Below are 21045 nucleotides of genomic sequence, written 5' to 3'. Positions count from 1 at the left end.
ATTTAATTTCAGCAATGTCCCTTCTCTAACAAAACATAAAAATGGGTCACTTGCCCAAATGCAATATATTCACATCTTGATGGAGGAACAGGCTCCCTCTTTTTTTCTGCAAATGACCCCACCTGTCCCTTTTTCTGATTGGCTGCCTGATAGAACCGATCACGTGTAATGTTGTCCTCAGAATGCATTCCAGTAAATAGAAGTCCTACGTGTGGCTAAAAGGAAATAAGATCCTGTGTGTTTTAAAGTGAAACATTAATAGCTGGAGATTGATCAGATCCCCGAGGCTCATGGGAAAAACATTGCTTTGGAGGGTCATGGTGGGGTGATTTACCAGAACTAGTCACAAATATTGACACAGAGGTTAATGGCCAAAACAGATTAATTATTGTATCTAACTTTCATTTGTGCACTCTTCAAAGGTTTTATCTTCTGTTCTCAATTTGCAGAGCTGTAGCCTGTTGTAAAGTCAGATGTATATTAATATTTACCATAATCTTTTTTACAGTTTCATGCAAGTCCTCAGCCATATCAGTATCAAATTGGAAACTCGTTAACTTCACTCACTCACTCATCCTCTATCAATGGATGAAACTCACTCACTTATCCTGTATCTGTAACAAACTCAATCACTCATGCTGTATCTGATGAACAAACTCACGCATCCTGTATCTGAAGAACAAATTCACTCTCATCCTATAACTATGGAGCAAATTCACTCACTCACATGGTATATGTGGATGATAAACAACCTCTGTTAAGTACACTTATCCTGTACAGTATCTGAACATGAACAGACTGATTTCTGATTAAAACAAGCATTTAAACGAGGAGCATTTTGCTGTCTGCAGCTAGAAGGAAACAAGGTCTTGTGTGTTTTAAAGTGAGCCATTCACAAAGTTTGATGGCCTGAACAGGTAAATTATTGTATCCAGCTTTAACTGTAACACAGTTCAAAGGTTTTATCTTCATCTGTTCTCAGTTCGCAGAGCTGTAGCCTGTTTTAAAGTGTAATGTATTACTGTCTGATATATTAATATTTACCGTAATCATTTTTTAACTCTTTCATGCAAGTCCTCAGCCATATTAGTATCAAATTAAAAACTCCTTAACTTATCATATTGGGGTGTCTCGTGGTGTAGCCTGTAGAGCGCTTTCCACATGCTCACTGCGAGCCGCAACGTTGACGGTTCGAATCCGACCGCACAACATTTTCGCATGTCTTGCTTGTTCTCCCCCAGCCCCCCTCCCCAATCTGTATTGAACTGAAATGTACTTCTAATTTTTAAATCACTGAATAACTTGAATTATATAGACAGTGTATATAAACCTTGAGGGTCATGAGGTGTGAAAAGCTGCAATAACCATTCACACATTTCACAGCAAAGCATTTGACAGGATAAACCTGGTGTAAGAAATCCATTTAGAAACTGAATCGGTGGTCTGTAGGGTGAGAATAAGTGTCTGACAGTGTCTCACTTGATGAATGTTCATTTACCACCAAAGATCACTTGCGGGTGCAAATCATGGCCCCTTTTTTTGCTCCCCCAAACCATCCCCCAAGTGTGAGCTCTTGCAAAAATGGGCCCTAAAAAGAACGTTTTTGAAATTTCTCTTTCAAGTAAAAAAAAAAAAAAAGGTTGGTTTCATTCATATTGGTTTCATAGGTATTCCAGTAAATAGAAGTCCTACGTGTGGCTAAAAGGAAATAAGATCCTGTGTGTTTTAAAGTGAAACATTAATAGCTGGAGATTGATCAGATCCCCGAGGCTCATGGGAAAAACATTGTTTTGGAGGGTCATCATGAGGTGATTTACCAGAACTAGTCACACGTATTGACACAGAGGTTAATGGCCAAAACAGATTAATTATTGTATCTAACTTTCATTTGTGCACTCTTCAAAGGTTTTATCTTCTGTTCTCAATTTGCAGAGCTGTAGCCTGTAGTAAAGTCAGATGTATTACTATCTGATATATTTATATTTACCATAATCTTTTTTACAGTTTTATGCAAGTCCTCAGCCATATCAGCATCAAATTGGAAACTTGTTAACTTATCCCATATCTATGGAACTCACTCACTCACTCATCCTCTCAATGGATGTAACTCACTCACTCACCCTGTATCTATGGGGCAAACTCACTCACTCATCCTGTATCTATGGAGAAAACTCACTCACTCACCCTGTATCTATGGGGCAAACTCACTCACTCATCCTGTATCTATGGAGCAAACTCACTCACTCACCCTGTATCTATGGAGCAAACTCACTCACTCACCCTGTATCTATGGGGCAAACTCACTCACTCACCCTGTATCTATGGAGCAAACTCACTCACTCACCCTGTATCTATGGAGCAAACTCACTCACCCTGTATCCATGGATTAAACTCACTCACTCACCCTGTATCTATGGGGCAAACTCACTCACTCATCCTGTATCGATGGATTAAACTCACTCACTCACCCTGTATCTATGGGGCAAACTCACTCACTCACATGGTATATATGGATGATTAACAACCTCTGTTAAGTAAGCAGCTGGGCTGATTAGCTAACGCAACCCAGGTGCGTGTGCTTTCTCCACCGGTAGGCACGACTCAGATGAATTGGGTTCTCCACTGGGCCAAATACTACAGATAGCTTCTAAGAAATCACGGACAGCACATTGGAAGCCAAGTAAACATTTGCTCCTTTTTGCATTCGAAACAGTCAAGGTCAACAGTTTAAAGATCTACTCTGAAATGAAAAATGTAATTGGACCACGATGCGGGCAGAGTAGGAGGAGTTTTATTTAAAACTGGATATGGTCTGAGAGTCTGAGAGAGGGAGCACCATAACTGAGAAGAACTCTGGGACACCAGCTCAACAAAAGCAGGTAATGGACACATGCTTAGACAGACGAGTCGTGGACTCCTAAATGACCTGCTCAACTAATTCACATAAATCCAAATGTATCTACAATGTGTACAAACCTGTGTGAAGCCTCTACCACCATGTGGCTATCTACTGAAGTAAATTTAGATAGCATTTAATGCAAAAGGCTGTTTTTCAATTTAAGTTGCTTTATTGGCATGAAATACAAATGTAATTATTGCCAAAGCATACAGATATAATATGTAAAATAATACTAATGTTAAAATAATAATGATAAGTGTAACAATATAAGCATTAAAAGCATTGACAGCAACAGAAGTAAATCAATAAATATGTACATGTGTATATGGGGTTGGGTGGTCACTCACAGTCCCTCAGGTTATGGCAGGCTGAAATGAACTCTGCCGCAATTGGGGCTGTTGATCCTTCCCCTAACAGAACTGCACATTTTTCTTCTTTTGATTTGAAATTAAAATAATTTATAATTTGGGATAATTTTTGGAAATATTTTTTTCTAATTTGTAAATATTTTGTGCAAGTAAGGGGGAAGTGCATCTCTGTTTCCACCTCTCCTGTCTTGCAGTGACCACATATTCGCTCTTCTTTTGGTACCCATGAGTTTTTGTATCTGCCTATTTCAGTTGCAAGCGTGTGGTCACTGAGCCGGTACTTGGTCAGGATTCGTCTCTGCTTTGTATCTCTGACAGAGAAGAGATACTCTGCCTGTGTGTATTTTCTATTTAGGGCCCGATAACAATTCAGTTTATTTTGGGATTGTGTTTCTTTGTTCCAATGGTCCAGATAGGAGTTTTTGATGTGTTTTATAATTTGTTGACTCTAATGGGCTGTTGTGAAGCAGTGCTGGTCTGAAGCTGGTTTGCATTAGTCTGTGTTAATGTTAGTCTAGAGAGGTTCAGAACCAGCTGACTGAGGGGATACTTTCCTGGGCTGAGCTCTTGGGTTTGGAGTGCCAAGAATTGTAAGGAGTCTGTTGGACTCATTTTTAGATGTTCAATAAAATTTAATTCCCTTTTTTGAATTTGTATGAGACTCGGAAATCTGCCTAATTCAGCCCTGCATGCATTGTTAGGGGCATTTCTATGTACTTTTAGTATGTTCTTTACAGAATTCTGCATGCAGGGTTTCAGCTGGATGTTTCTCCCACTTGGTGTAGTCTTGCTGACTGAGTGGGCCCCATATTTCACTTCCATATAGCATGATAGGCTGGATGACACAGTCAGATAGCCAGATTCTAATGGGAATATTTATTTTATGGAATCTACTTTTAATCGCATAAAAAGCCCTGCGGGCTTTTTCTTTTAATGCATTCACTGCTAGGCCAAAGCTCCCTGATCCACTGATTTTTAATCCTAGGTAATCGTAGTTTAGTGTGTGTTCTAGGACGGTGTTTCCCAGAGTGAAGAGGTATCTGTTTTCCTGAGATCTGTGCTTTTTTTGGAAGATCATAATCTTTGTCTTTTTCAAATTTACTGTCAGTGCCCAGTTCTGACAGTATTGGTCTTGCAGATCCAGGTTCTGCTGTAATCCTTGTTCAGTGGGTGACAGCAGGACCAGGTCATCTGTGCAGAGCAAGAATTTAACGTCTGTGTTGTTTAGGGTGAGGCCAGGAGCTGAAGATTGTTCCAGTAACACCGCTAACTCATTGATATAAATATTGAACAATGTTGGTAAATGGACTGCATTTATGTAGCGCTTTTATCCAAAGCGCTTTACAGTTGATGCCTCTCATTCATCAGAGCAGTTAGGGGTTAGGTGTCTTGCTCAAGGACACTTCGACACGCCCAGGCCGGGGTTTGAACCGGCAACCCTCTGACTGCCAGACAATCACTCTTACCTCCTGAGCCATGTCGCCCAGGAGCCATGTCGGACTCAAACTGCACCTCACACCCCTGCGTGAAGAAATCAGTTCTTTTTTTGCCAAGTTTTATTCCGCACTTGTTTTTTTTTTTTACATATATTGATTTAATTATGTCATACACTTTACCCCCTACACCACTTTGTAGGATTTTATAATATAGGCCCTCATGCCAGATTGAATCAAATGCTTTTTTGAAGTCAATGAAGCATGCAAAGATTTTTCCTTTATTTTTTTGGTATACATGTTTATTGATTAGGGTGTGTAGGGTGTAAATATGGTCAGTTGTGCGGTGTTTTGGAAGAAAGCCAATCAGACTCTTACTCAAGACATTGTGCTCGGTAAGGAAGGCTTGTATTCGGGTGTTAAGAATACTTTCCCCAGATCACTGCTCACACAAATGCCTTGGTAGTTATTGGGGTCAAATTTATCTCCACTCTTGTAGGTTGGGGATATAAGCCCTTGGCTCCAGATCTCAGGGAAGCAGCCTGTTCATAATATTAGGTTGAATAACTTAAGTAAGGCCTTCTGCAGGGGTGCTGTATTTAAGCATTTCTGTTCTGATACTGTCAGGGCCACAAGCTTTTTTCATTTCATTTAGTTCTTTTAGAGTAATTTGGTTGTCCAGGGGATTCTGGTTGTCCTTGATTATTGATTCAAGTATCTTCAGTTTTTCTTGAAGTAGTTTTTGTTCCAAATTGAGATCTGTGGCAAACAAGCCTGCCACAGGCCACCGAAGTGGCTTTCCACGGGGCCCTCCAGCACAGAGACACAGGGAGAAGATGTTCAAACAGACCACATTTATTTACAAGGGTCAGCAAGATGTTACAGCCAGCTGAGCAGATGTAAAACAGTCATGACAGAGGCTCCCCTTGTGTGAGTGGGGATGGCAGATATAACCTGTGCGCAGTGATTACCTCACTACGCACAGGTGCAGCCACTCCTGTTCCCAGGTCCAATTAGCCTGGCCAATTATCTAATTCTTAACCAATTAGCCAATTGGCCAGGTCTAATTAGCTTGACCCAGGGCAGGTGTGGCTGCTTAAACCAGCCATCCCCACACCACAAGATCATCCTGAGAGAATTCTGTATATAGGTTTTTAAAATGGTTTTTCCAAATTTCACAATTTTGGATGGCTAGTTCTTCAGGTGTTTTGTTACTTAAGTTATTCCACTTTTCCCAGAACTGATTTTGGTTAATGGAATCTTCCATCTCTTTTAGAGTTTCATGAATTTGTTTTTGTTTTTTTTTGTTTTAACTTTTGTTTATATAATGAAAGGATTTCATAATATTTGAGGCGCAGGTCAGGGGTTTGTGGCTGATGATGTTTCAAATTTGATAGTTGTCTTAGTTTTTTCTTGTAGATTTACATTCATCATCAAACCATTTTTCTTCAAGATTTTGCTTCTGATTTATTCTCGTTAGTTTTTTTGAGGTTAGCTTTAAGTGCTGATTGATGGAAGATTTCATTTATCATTTTAGCTGCTAGATTTACACCACTTTGGTCAGGTTTAAATGATGTTAAAATGAAACTGTTAATATGGTTAGCTATTTCAGTGGAACTGACTGCTTCGGTAAATTCTTCCATGCTGTTTGCAGCCCATCTGTATGTTTGATTGAGATTATACAGCTTAGAGGGCTGTGTTTCAGTGTTCCTGGGTTGTCCAATGCTTTTCAGGTATACATTGATTTGACAGTGGTCTGAAAATGGGGTTTGTGGTCTAACAGTGAATGCACTGATGAAAGAGGGATCCATGTCAGTGATAGCATAGTCGACTACACTAGTCCCAAGAGCTGAGCAGTAAGTAAACCATCCTAAAGAGTCCCCTCTGATTCCCTTCCTAAAGAGTCCCCTGCCATTAAGAATGTACAAGCCTAAGGCTCAACAGAGATGCACTAACTCCCTACCATTTTTGTTGACAGCACGGTCAGGGTTATTTCTCTGTGTTACAGTTGGTATAAGATTTAGAGGGGTATGTCCAAATATGTGGCTATTTCCATTATTGTTAATGCAATCAGGCTCTATTCCTCTCCTTGCATTTAAATCTCCACACAGTAGTACATGTCCCTGGGCCTGGAAATGGCTGATTTCTGTGTGGAGGATGTGGAAAAAATCTTCATCATAATAAGGGGATTCAGTAGGGGGAGTGTAGTCCACACACAGGTAAACATCAGGATCACACATGACTATTCCCTTTTTAATCTTTAGCCATATGTGTGTTGGTCCTTGTTTTACTGGGGTGATGTCGGGTGCCAGGTCTTCTTTAAGCCATATTATGATTCCCCCTGAATCCCTGCCGTGCTTGACATGCTTTAATTTAAATGATGGCACTATGATTTCTTTGTAACCTGAGGGACAGTGAGTCAGTGCGTCTACACGGTCTACACTGTTTACACGGTCTACACATGCATCTACACTGTTTCTTACCTGGGAATCATACCTGCAGCTGTTGGGTTACAAGCCCAGCTTCTGAAACAGAACTGCACAATTCTGCACAGATATATTTTATTGTCTCATGTCTTTATATTTTAGAAATATATACATAAGTGCAACATGTTTGTTATACATGTTTGACCAATTACTATGGCTAATAATTTAGAAAGATGCAAAAAAAAAAAAAAAAAGATCTGATTTTCCAATTACGTTTTCCAAATGTTGAAGAATCTGCTGGTAAGTATTCTTTACTCGAGTAAACAGTCCCAGCCCTAATATATACAAAAGAGTAGATTGTAAATACTATATTTAAGCCCTATAATGCATTTACAATGCATTTCTTTTGCTGATAATTGTGCATAAGTTACTGCATAATGGCTGCACTGTATATTGTGCATATATTCTTCATCAAAAACAAGAAGTGACCAACCTTAGAACTGTAAAGAGTGAGTTCATTGATTGTTTTCATATTGAGGCAATAAAGTTGATTATTTACCTGTATGGCACTAAAAAGATCAAAGCAAAACCAGCTCACTGATGTGTTCCTGCCCTTTTGACAAGGCATTTTAACCATGGGCTTTTTCAGCTCCTAGAAATGCCAGTGAACTAAATTCCAAGGGTACTGTCAGGTACGGAGGCGCTAAAGGGACATGGATGAGAAAATAAAAATAAAATACTTTTACGTTCCCTGGCAACACTTTTGGGTTCCCTTGCGATAAATACATAGAAATATAACATATGTACTTCTGGGTCATTGTCACTGTGTCTTGGAAACTGTAAACATGGAGGAGCTGCATGCTTGTGTACACACACATAATAAATATTATTATATATTTTATATTATATATATTTATTTACATCTGGGTGCATATTGGCTAGCAATGGCTAGTTGGATTCTTAATATGTATAGCCTTGGTACACTCAGTAAGTCCTGCTAGCTAACTATCTATCTCTTGCTTGCTACCAATCTATCCATCTCCCTAGCTAGCTAGCTACTGATCTAAGAGAGACAGAACTAGCTTTTGCTAGCTGGATCTATTCTCATGCTCGTAAATATGTGCACAGGAGTGAATTATAAATGCTTATACAATGGCCCGGCTGAATACTCGATTCTGATTTGTCCAAGGGTGGACATCAATTCTCAGTAAAAGGACACCTTGGCCTTTTAACAAAAGCCGTAAAAAAAGCAAAAGTATTCTTTTGATTTTGATAGTTAGGAATCCATCTGATTAAGAGCCTATTGCATTCTAGCTAGCTGATAACCAGCCAATTAGCAGTTGTCAGCTAACGCTTAGGATCATGGCTGTCTACAGCTGGTACATTGACATGAATGCTATGAAGCATTTAGGTTTTTAATCAAAGGTGTATTTTACTATGTAGTTAGCACGCTGAGTGGCTAATGTTGCAGTCGCTAGCTGAATAATTAATAAAGTTAAGCAAATGTTTGAGTGCTGGATCAAAATAATGATACTTCCTTCCTTCTGTCATGATGTAAGGGGACAGCCTGAGGGAAGTTCATCAACCCTGCCAATCTTGATAGAAACTAGGAATATGCATTTATTTACACTTGTGTATATATTATGTTAGCCAAAAAAAGATAGCTAACGAGCGACAGCCAGCTGTATCTCTCTCTCACTAGCTAGGTAGAAGCTAGATAGATAGCTCTTTCATCAGCTAGCTGGCAATATATCTTGCTAGCAAGCAAGACATTAGTGTCAGATAGCTAATACATACACGGCACTTACTGCTGTGTGTGGCAGAGGAACGACTGAGTGTAGGCTATACATATTTACAATAGTCTAAATAACATCTTTATATTTAAAGCCAAGTTCAAAGCAAAACACAAGCAGCTGCTCCTCCATGTTTACAGTTTCCCAGGAATTTATGACACAGTGACAATGACTGTGTTGTTATTTATATATATTTGTTTGCGAGATCTTGCAAAAGATTTGCGAGGGAACCCAAAAGTATTTAAAAAAATTTTTTTCTCACCCATGTCCCTTTACGGGCTCCATAGTCATGTACATGTATGTTTATTATTATCTACCTTTTTTAAAAATCACATTTAATATTTTACACTTATTTTTGGCATACATTTTTTTAATACAGATATGAAGCAACATCCTCTGAAGAATTTCCTCTGTATTTTCATCCATTTTTCCCCTTTTGGTTCTTTTCCAGGGAGTTCCATATCGAAGTGCTATGGCAACAGGAGGTTTTCTGGTTTATATAGTGCTCTTCTTGGGTTCAGTCCATGGACAACCAGAATCCTGGACACCTGACACAAACAGAATGTGGATACATGCAGATAGATCCCGCATTGATTCAAAAGCAGAAAAACGTGGTGTTCACCTAGTGTTCATAGAGAAAGACGATCCAATTCTGAATGATTATAATGATTATTTCAATACTGAGAAAAAACATAAAACGTTATTCTTTCTAAAAAATAGCAATGGCAAAATTGAACCATCCAAAGTAGATTTAAAGAATGAGAAGTTGAAGCTTACGGTTGTGTTGCATGGTAGCAGAGAGGTTGTCATGGACAACAATCAAAATAGGTTTGGCGTGAAGTATAGCATTAACGATATGTCACCCCAAAAGCTGGCAGATGCCATACAGACTTTTATTAAGGAAACTGGTTTCACCCCGCATGAGAGAGCGAGATTCATAGTGTGTAATGCAGGAACGCAAGCTGCGAGCAATTACATGACAGAAGTCATTAAGGGTTTGAACAACAAGGGAATACACATCTCAGAAGTTGTGGCATACCGCACATATGTTTATTTATTGCAACGGACGTTTGGAGGGTTAATTTCAAAGATAACAAATTACCCCGAAGAGGTATTTTGGGAGTTTGAAAGGGATGGAATTGCTGTTGATAACAATGAATTGTATTTAATAAACAAAAAAGCCTTGGAACCTAAAAGTGACAGCCACAGTAAAAATAATATGAGGATTCTGTTCAAACTAAAAGATGGAGAAGTGCATCGTACAACACTGATAAAAACGGATGGAAATAAAAATGCTCAACAGCACATGGACTCAGACATAAATACAAAAAATGCTGAGGAAAATTTTAATAAGCAGATCAACAACAACATAATCAACATTTGCAAGGCAGGAATACTGGGAAGTAGGTCGAGAAGAAGCCCCTCAGTCTGTAGCCCGACGGAGGGAAAGGCCACAGAAGAGTACATTATAAAGGAAAAGTCACTAACCATCGAGGATGGAAGAGTGCAGGTGGAGCTGGTCAACAGACAGAATCCAGAGGACACTCACTTGGAGTCCTTCCCTCTGGACGAACCCTTCTACATGGAGCAGATCAAAGAGACAGCAAAGCTTAGGGCGTCTCAGGTGAAGGGAAGTGGAACACAGTTTCTCGAGCAGATAAACAAAGGCATGGCTGTGTACGGGATTGTAGTCGGCTTCATCGGGGCTGGGAAGTTCTTTGCAGAAAACGACAATGTCCGAGGGGCCTTCACCTTGACCCAGTCTCTGCATGGGCTGGGGGATATGGCTGGGCTAAACCAGCAGCTCTCCAGAATGTCCCAGAAAATATTTCAAGAAGGTCTCCAGAAAGCTACGGAGGCACTAGGTGTGGAAAAGTCCTTTGCAGCGATGAGCAGCTCAGTGGAAAGGTTTGGCGATAGTGCTGCAGGTCAGTTCCTGAAGAACATTCCTATCATCAGCCTGGGTTTTCAATCCTATTTTATTGCAGAAGATTCTATTGCCATTCAAAAACATGATGGGTCTGACCCAGAGCAGAGAAAATACCTTGGTTTAAAGGTTACAAACCTAGTCTTGGATGTGTCAACAACCGTGCTTACGTTAGCTGAGGTGGCCTTCCCTCCAGCAGCCATTGTGCTGGAGCCCATAATCATTGGGCTGAGTGTTGCAAGGATGTCTATTGGTGATTTTTACTGTGATGTTGTGAGCGAACTAGACCAGCTTCCTAAAGGAGCTGGCGATTTCGATAAAATGATCGCTGTAATGGCTGGACTGGAGGAAGGTGCTGTGGATTTTGTGACAGGGGGCCTGCTAAGAGAACTGAAGGGCCTTGAAAAAGAACAGAGGCAAAACAAAGAACTGCTGCACAACCTAGCGACCCCTGAGTCTTACTTCAAAATAACTGCTAATAACAGCACTCTGGACCTAACAGAAGGCATTCTGTCCCAGTATGGTGGTTTTGTGACTGTTTGGCTGTCAAATGATGGCAATATTAGGATCCAGATAGGGGGTGTTCCAGATGGAAAGGATGGGGTCAAAACAATAGAAGTAGTGAAGCACTACCCAAACATTCAGAGCATTGCCCTAGCATTTGGGGAATCATCACAGGTCCTCTACACTGAAAAGGCAGCTCATCTGTTGTGGATCATCCCAGTGAGTTATGAAAAAGTATTTTGTGGAGAAATCAAACTCCATTCCTCGTTGTTTGGCAGTTACTATGGGAATGACCAGGCAAACCAATTTTTTGCCCCACAACTACCCACAAAAAAGCAATCTTTAACATCCAAAGACCCCTGTGCACATGTTGGGCTGGACCTGGAGTTTGTCATAAAGAACTATCACTACAACATTTATGGTCATGGGGGAGATGACACCTTTTTCCTGGGGCCACAGACATCAAAACTGTCTGGGGGAGAAGGGAGGGACTTTTACATTTTTCCAACAGCTGGAAGCCATGCTGAGATTGATAATTTTGCTTATGATACTTTGGAGGACCACCTGCTAATAAAAGCCCCTTTTAGCCACATTGATTGTGTCAGGAAGAACACAGACCTTCTCCTTGTCTATGGGTCGCAGAGGTACACAGTTACTGTCAGAGACTGGTTTGCTCACAGCAATACTGATCATTACCAGCACATGAAATTTCAGTCAGCAGATGATATCATGTTCAAGGTTGCAGACATGGGTCTTCTAGGCCACAAGTTCCATGCTAACTGTGTTCCAGAATCACTGGACAAAACAAGATCACAGAGTCCAGTCTCTGTCAGGCTGGCAGGAGATTTTAACAGTGTGATCACAGTACTGGGCAGTAATTACTCAGACAGCATTGTGGGTAATGAGAAGGACAATGTTTTTAATGGAGGCCCTGGAGCCGACATGCTAGAAGGTGGAGAGGGAGCAGATACTTATGAAATATTCCAGGGCCAAGGCTGTGACAAGGTCAACAACTATGCCAAGGACCAGAAAGTGGACCTGGTGGTCTTACATGTGCCTTTCAGACGGATTCGCGCAGACCTGAGGGGCGAGGATCTCCTGGTCTTTGATATGGAGGACAAGGACTCAACATGCATCCTGCTAACAAATTGGCATGCCAGTAGTCTCTTTCAGCATGTGGCCTTTCTGTCCGCAGACCATGTGACCTTTCACGTCTCCAGCAATGACACAGACCTGGCAATCACCGCTCTCATGGTTGACCTCAGTAAAGACACCCACGGTGGCAACGTTAACCTCTCAGAGTCCAATCAACTCCTGAATGTGATATCTGTCTTTGATTCCACCCATGATGATGTAATATATGGCAATGCTCTTGGGAACTTCCTGAGCTGCAGTGGGGGTGTAGACATCTTACGGGGAGCAGGCGGAAGTGACAAGTATGTAGTAAAGTCAGGATGCAAGAGTGCATACATTGCCAACTATGCACAAGACCAAGCCAGTGATGTTCTGTTCCTGGAGCATCCATTTGAGAACCTCAGAGTTAGGTATCAATCCTCTGACCTTGTTTTGACTGTCGAAGATTCAGATATTAAAGTGCACTTACAGAATTGGCTCATGGGTAAACAGTTCCAGCACCTGGTATTACAGACTATTGATGGTGTGATTTCCATGTTACCATTAAATGTGTCTGAGTCAGAAATTCTAACTCCCATTGAGATTACTCTCAGCCAAGAAAACTGCGCTGATTATAAAAAGGAGTTTGATTTCAGCAAAGACCCCTTTACAAAAGTAGAAAGATTTAAAGCAAAATCTGACAAGTGTTCTTATAGTGTGATTGGAAACAACATGAATAACTACATAGACCCAGGAATTGGTAATCCTATGAACTACCAGTATCTGAAGGGAGGGAATGGGTCAGACACCTATGTCTTTGGTCACAAATATGGTCGTGGAAATGAGATTGATAATGAAGCCAAAGACATGAAAACAGACAATCTTTTTTTTCAAGTCCTCTACAAAGATATTGTAGTCCTTCTGGAGCACCCTCATGTCACCTTGTCCTCAAGGTCAAGAAACGACTCTGTCCATGTGCGCTTGCTCAAATATTTGCATGGTCCAGAGCAGCAACACCTCCTGATTCGGTCATCAGATGGGGTCTCATTTTGGGTCAATCCTAACTCTTACCCATACAAGTCAGTTGTTTCCATTGATGCCTCAACCTCCACAAAGAGTCGCAATATCAGCTGTGCTGAGGGGGAAGAGTACCTCAGGGTATCCCAAATCTATGGGACTACTGGCTTCAGCAACTACATCACCGGGAGCAGGAGCAGCTCTCTCATCATTGGAGGCAACATGGCTGACTATCTTCTTGGCAATGAGGGAAGTGAGAGGATTGAAGGACACGGAGGAAATGATATCATAAATGGCCAAGGTGGGGATGACAATCTCTTAGGTGGGAAGGGGGATGATGTTATCAGGGGTGGTGCAGGAAATGATATGATCTATGGTGGGTGGGGGGCAGACAAGATAGATGGAGGCCCTGGGGTTGATGTTGTGTTCTTCAGCGGAGACGTGAGAACATCCACTGGCGTAAAAGTGGACCTGAGCAGTGGTAGAGGGGAGTGGGCCGATGCAGAGAATGACACGTACACGGACGTGGAGGATGTGAGTGGGACAAACTTTAACGACTTAATCATTGGAGATGAGGAGGACAACGAGCTAGTGGGAAAGTTTGGTAATGATACCCTGGTGCCAGGACATGGCTCAGATGTCCTCTTTGGTGGGCCAGGGAATGACCTGTACATCCTGGATGACTGCAGCGGTGTGAAACACATAAATAATTTTGCTTCGGACATGGCCCTAGATTACATTCTAATTCGTGACTTCAATGCCAACGACGCATGCTTCTTCCTTCAGGAAGGAACTCTCATTATTTCTTTCTCCCACCATGATCCTTTATTGAGTCTCATCCAGAGAGATTCTCTAACTGTAGTGCTGTACAACTGGAGCAACAATGATTCCTTTTACCAACATGTTGATTTTGTTTTTGCCCAAAACTCCCTGATCACCTCCGCCTTCTTCAGTTCAGCTGAGGAAATCAGCCCCTCTCTCTTGGAGATAAACTCTACGAGACCCACCCTCTACACAAGGCAAGCTAATGAGACGGCAGTAGAGATTGAAATCAAAGTACCAAATGCAGGGGAGAGTTCCTGGTACACTCGTAACTCCAAATTCAAGTACCATTTAAAAGTGTCTGATCAGCTGTTCTTTAGTGACAGTCTCCAGTGGACAAATCAGCCTCTCATCGAACACTCTGGTCTTCTCTCTGGGGTTCTTTACACGTTTCAGTTCTTTATAATGCTCTGTGAAGTTCCCGTTCTAGTGCTTGCTGAGACAACACACTTGACAAACCCCAACCCTCCAACATCTGTACACCTGACCAATGTCACAGATAGCAGTGCAGTGATCATTTGGGAACGACCATCTTCAGACTCTGACCCAAACAGCGAGCAGTACACTTATGTAGTGGAAGTACAGAGTCTGGCAGATGGTCATACAATGCAATTCATGACCAATTACACAAAATTAGAAATTACTCATTTAAATTCTGCCAGTCGTTACAAAGTGTCTGTGTCATCAACGATCAAAGGGGTAAAGAGCCTGAAATCAAAGATCCGACTCATGGAGACTACAAATCTGTGTCCGAACTTTATTGCACCGGAGGGGACTAGAGTTGTTGATGAAAAGATGACTAGACATGGTCCAGTGGTGGTGATAGAGTGCCGACAGGGCTACCGGAGTACCTCCAGCCTTGAAATACCATGCTTAGGAGACATGGCCCTTCGTCCGTGTGTCCCCAAGTCATGTGCTCATCAGGGTGAAGTTTTTGATCACGGGGAGATTATTCTTAAGGAATGTTTCGACTTACGTTTAGTAAGTCGCTGTCGGTTTGGAGACCTTTTTCCTCCCATAGTAACCTGCTGTCATCCAATTCCGCAGATTGCTAATGGCAGTCCAAAATATTCATATCGCCGACATCCTGTATCCATTGCTGCTGAATATGACTGCAATACCGGATATGACCTTTCAGGTCCCCGTCAGTTTGACTGTAATCCTCAAACAGGACAGTGGTCCAGCCCCTTCCCACTCTTTCCATCTTGTGTCCCAATCACCTGCCCTGCTCCACCCAAGGTTGACCATGGGAAACTCCTTGTGATCCGTGGACGTCCAGGACAATACGAAGAAGGGGATGTTTTGCGACTGGTTTGTGATGACCTCTACCGTCCCTCTTCGGTGGATTTGATAACCTGCCACATTGGGAAATGGACACTCATTTCTTCCTGTGTGCCAAGTGTTCAACTTGTGAATGTCATCAGCACAGACTCCAGACTTCATGGACTGTTACAGAAGTGGGACTCAGGCTCATGGAGTAGTGAAATCACCACTATGGAACTTAAACACCTTGCAGAATTCTCCTGTGAAGAAAGAGGTCTAAAGTTTCGGAGTCATACAGTAAGCTGGTACCATAGAAATGTAAAGGTGGAGTGTACCAAGCTAAAACTGGAAACTTCTAGGGGCGACTATGTCGGAAGACCTGAGGGAAACTATGAAAATGGGGGCTGGAAAAAAATATGCATTGAAGACGAAACTGCAGCACAAGCCTTCTGCCGAAACCTGTTCCCAGACCAGATTGGTGAGTGTGATTAGTTCTTTTGGCCAAAAACAGTTTTTATATGTAATCCTTAAAGCTCTGAAATCATAATCATAAACCTTGAGACTAAGGCAAATTGGACCGATCTCAAACGCACACACCTAACACTTTGATAAAAGCAACCATTATATGGGTGAGGACCTCTAGATTTTCATTCTGTCACACTGTCCTGAGAAACAATAATGTTCTTCATCATATTAATTCATGCATAAATAAATGTTCAGTACCTAGGCAGTCTAAACACTTAGCATGAAGTCTTTTGTCTCCCCATAATGTAGTCCTGTTCCACGAAGCATGGCATTTGGGTTTAAGGTTACATTGAACGTGCTCCACTGAACGTTATTTGAGTTAGTTTGTTATTATGCAGGTATTCTGCCCACTCTGTGCTTCATGTTTTTTGTTTGTTTATTTGTTTGTTCATATAGGATTGCTCTCGTAGCTACTTACTGATAGCTACATCTCTGCGCCTACTTAACAGGTTAAGAGGCATCGTGACTACAGAATATGTGCTTAACAGCTGTTCTGAGGGCAATAAAATGACCACAAGCTGTGCTGGCCCTAGGCTTTGAGGGGGTCACAGGGAGGATTTTGTTTTTAGTTTAGTCCCCCAAACCACCCACCCCCTAAATAATATTTGTATTTTAGAATAATTGGGGTGCCCCCTGGCAGTCGAGGGGTCCTAAGCAGCTGATTTTGTTAAGTCCATTTTAAACACTCACGTTGTGCTTGCGACATATTTCCTTGGTGTGTAATGGTCAGTATTTGAAAGCCACATTTGCAAAACAGACATAGCCAATTTCCCTGATTTATTTGTCAGAGGTGGAGGTGTCAAGATTATCAATGACCAATAAGAGCTATTTAAGATGTGTAAAATGGTGATAAATATTGTCCATATGTCAGTGGAATATTTGAAACAAAATATTAATTAAATGTTTGCACGGCAGGATGGGCAAATGCTGCAAGTGATCTTAATTTCAGGCCCAATACATTCACAAAATTATTCTTTCTTTTATTCTTAAAAATGTTCCTACAAAAAAAAAAACAACAATATGAGATCCATGACACAAGTGAACCTTTGTTTTGTGCATATCCCAAATGTATGAGATATCCGAATGTTGGCTGTTTGTAAATTTTATGCACAATCATATTCTTGCATAAGGAAACAGTCAGCAAACAAATACACATAAAAATGATGATTGCCGAAATGTTTGTGGAAATGTTCTTACGCACAAGTTGTGATCAAAGGTGATCGTACGCATGTTTCGCAAATGAGGCCCAATGAGACATCTCTGTACCTGAATCCAAGAGTTTTTGATGGTATACTGTGATGAGCCCTGTCCCCCACAGGCTGGACAACAAGAGTGCTGCGGGACAGTGGTTTCCACTCCGGGTATAGCTACCGCTGTGATGGCGGCTGCAGGTTCGAGACAGAGTCGCGGATGTGCTACAGGCAGATCCAGTGCAGGGCCACATGCGACCCACTTTCGGTTCCCAACGGCCAAGTGAGCTGTGACTCTGCTTCTGAAGGGGAGTGGTGCAATGTGCACTGCAATCGACTCTATCGACTGGAAGGCGATCGCACTGTTCAGTGCAGGAGTGACGGATGGTCAGGAGCCCCTTATTGCATTGGTAAGCAAAGTTGCGCCCTCCAATATCTGCACATCTTCAAAGAAGCTGGTGATGGTAAAAAAAACAAAACTAAACTAAAAAAAATCATAATGAGAATACTTTCAGGAAGTATTGATGGAAAATATTTTTCAGTTATAAAGAGGTAACACAAATCTTGCTCGGAATTTGAATGACTAATCAACAATTGTATACTGAACTGATTGTTAATATTTTGTGGCATAATTTTTTTTTTAACGGTGGTCAGTTGCTCCAAAAGACTGAAACAGAAGACAGTGGATGAAAGTATATGAATACATTACATATCATTACATTCCTCCAGACGCTCTAATTGAGAGCAACTTACAAGGCAAACACAAAACACAATGATCTGAGATCCAAGTGCAGTCACTTGCTGGAGGGGGAGAGCATACGCAGTGAACATTTTTATAGTGAGAATTTGCTGAACAGCTAGTGAAACGGTGTCAAGGTGTTCAGGCGAAAACCTATAAACCCTTTTATATTGCAGAGACTGGGGAGTGTGGTGAGAGCTCTGAACGTGGACCCCATTCTGTCGGCTGCTTGACCAAGCTGTGGACTGAGGTTGGCTGTAGAACTGAAGCTAATCTCTCTCCAACCAGAAGACCGGACTACTGGTCAAAGTATAATTATCACACTGTAAGGGAAGTAAGAGAATTTATGGCAAGTTTTCCTGACTCTGATTATCCTATGAGGTATAACCCTGACTGCCAATTAGAAGAGTGTTTCCCCGGCCACTCCACTGTACTAACAGTCGAGGGGAGCAGGAAGTCTATGTCCGAGCTGCGGCTGGGCGACAGGGTTCTGTCCCTGGGTGCGGACGGTCGCCTCACCTTCAGCGAGGTCATCCTGTGGCTGGACCGCCGTCCGACCGCCAGGGAGCGCTACGTGGTGCTGAGCACGGAGGGGTCCCCCGAACCCCTCACCCTGTCGGCCGACCACGTCACCTTCATCGCCCCGTCCAACGCCACCGCCGCCTCCTCCGTCGCCATGGTTCCCGTGTTAGCCAAAGACCTGCGGCGGGGCCACCTGCTGTACCGCCTCCGCCTGGGGGGCGGGGCTCTGGAGGCCAGCCGCGTGACAGACGTGCGGGAGTCCGAGGAGCTGGGCGCCTACGCTCCCATGACCGTGGAGGGCAATCTGATCGTGGACGGGCACCTGGCGTCCTGCTACGCCCTGCAGTGCCGTCAGTACCTGGCCCACCTCCCTTTCGCCCCCTACAGGCTGCTGCACTTCCTGCGCTCTCACGTCCCCCTCTTCGAACGCCTGTTCCCCGTCAGGAAAGAGCAGGAGGACGAGGGTATGCACTGGTATGCCGCAGCCTGGCACGAGGTGGGCCAGTGGTTTGGGTACCCATTTGGAAAGACCTGCTACCCCACAGAGCTTCAGCTGTACCACTATCCCGAAGAGTTTCACATGTAACATTGTATGGCAGAGTGTCCACCACGACCATTATTCCTAAATTTCAATTCAATTCAATTTTATTTGTATGTTATCCTTGACAGTACTTACCTGTACCATTACACCTGGGATTGTCCATCTGTATTATTATACCTGAGAGTATCTACTCGTGCCATTATCCTTGAGAGTGCTTATTGATACCTGATTATACCTGATATACCTATAAATTTTGAAGCCCATGTTAGAAATGTCACAAAATCAGCTTTTTATCACTTAAAAAACATTGCTAAGGTGCAGGGTTTTATTTCACAGTCTGATTCAGAGAAACTAGTACATGCTTTTATTAATAGCAGGCTTGATTATAGTAATGCTCTCTTTTCTGGTCTCCCCAAAAAAACTATTGGTCGATTACAACTCATACACAATGCAGCAGCATGAGTTCTGACCAGGACCCGGAAGAGAGCACATATTACACCTATTTTAAAATCTTTACATTGGCTTCCTGTCAGTTTTGGAATTGATTTTGAAATTATTTTATTAGTTTACAAATCCCTGAATGGTTCAGCACCTGAGTACATGTCTGACATGCTTCAGAGGTATGAACCTGCCAGGTCCCTTAGATCCTCTGGTACCGGCCTTCCTGTTGTTCCAAAAGTAAGGACTAAAAAGGCTGGGGAGGCAGCTTTTAGCTTCTATGCCCCCAGCCATTGGAACACCCTGCCAGAGGATCTGAGGGACACAGAAACAGTAGATGGTTTTAAACGGAAATTAAAAACATACCTCTTTAGCATGGCCTTTACATAGAATGCTCTTATATGCCCCCGATTTTTAAACTTCTAAAATTTAAAATTTTTAAAATTTAAAATTTAAAATTTAAGATTTTTAAATTTTATTGAATTTCTTTTATTTTGTTTTATTTAGCTATCTCAGTATAATGTTTTTGGTATCTCTATTTGTACTATTTTCTATTTTCTCCACTGTAACACTTTTTAATGACTTCAAATCAAAAATGAAATTTTTGATTTGATTTGATTGAGTGTCAACATGTACCATTATACCTGAAAGTGCTTACCTGTACCCTTATACCTGAAAGTGTCCACATGTACCATTATACCTGAGAGTATCAACGTGTACCATTATACCTGAGAGTGCTTACCTGTACCATTATACCTGAGAGTGCTTACCTGTACCATTATACCTGAAAGTGTCCACATGTACCATTATACCTGCGAGTATCAACATGTACCATTATATCTGAGAGTGCTTACCTGTACCATTATACCTGAGAGTATCAACATGTACCATTATACCTGAGAGTGCTTACCTGTACCATTATACCTGAGAGTGTCCACCTGCATGATTATACCTGAGAGTGGCTTTCTTTTACCTTACAATACATTTAAAAAAAAAAAATAAACACTTGAAATGAGCTCAACCTGGAAGCTGAATTGAGTGGGCATAGAGATTATATAGCGGTATCATAGAAGGAGGTCAGCAGGAAAAGAAGGGGGTACCGTTGGGTAACCACAAGAAACATTGGGGGATGTGACCGCTCTGCTTCCAGTTACCCTTATTCCTGTCATAACTGAAAGAGAACTTGAAATCGTGATGGTAGATCTTCAGGAACAGGGTTTGTTGCCACGGTTGTGCAACGTCTTCACTCGCCCTCACCCACAGCGAGCAGGCTTCATTTACCAGACACCCTCCTTCCTGGGTTTGGATCATTGGGGCGGCAGTGTAGTATAATGGCTAAGGAGTTGGCCTCGTAACCTGAAGGTCGCAGGTTCGATTCCCCGGTAGGACACTGCCGTTGTACCCTTGAGCAAGGTACTTAACTTGCATCGCTCCGGTATATATATATATCCAACTGTATAAGTGGATACAACGTAAGTCCCTCTGGATAAGAGCGTCTGTAATGTAACGTAATTATCTACTGTGA

The 21045-nt window shown here is 42.0% G+C and overlaps 1 protein-coding gene and 1 long non-coding RNA gene across 2 annotated transcripts; both read left to right on the top strand.

The window, feature by feature from the left end:
- The first annotated feature begins 1716 nt into the window (after positions 1–1716).
- On the top strand, positions 1717–9595 carry LOC135260572 (uncharacterized). Its single transcript, XR_010331665.1, has 2 exons — positions 1717–2879; positions 9371–9595. It is a non-coding gene; the product is annotated as an uncharacterized LOC135260572 (long non-coding RNA).
- A 490-nt stretch (positions 9596–10085) lies between these two features.
- On the top strand, positions 10086–20554 carry LOC135260571 (uncharacterized). The gene is made up of 3 exons (XM_064345907.1): positions 10086–16043; positions 17409–17690; positions 18196–20554. The coding sequence occupies exons 1-3, from the start codon at positions 10139–10141 to the stop codon at positions 19125–19127; spliced, it is 7119 nt and encodes a 2372-aa protein (XP_064201977.1). The 5' UTR covers positions 10086–10138; the 3' UTR covers positions 19128–20554.
- Positions 20555–21045: the final 491 nt, after the last annotated feature.

This window comes from Anguilla rostrata, chromosome 8 (assembly GCF_018555375.3).
Source record: "Anguilla rostrata isolate EN2019 chromosome 8, ASM1855537v3, whole genome shotgun sequence".
Classification (NCBI taxonomy): domain Eukaryota; kingdom Metazoa; phylum Chordata; class Actinopteri; order Anguilliformes; family Anguillidae; genus Anguilla; species Anguilla rostrata.
The sequence above is the reverse complement of the archived record's forward strand: the minus strand, read 5'-3'. Positions and strand labels throughout refer to the sequence as shown.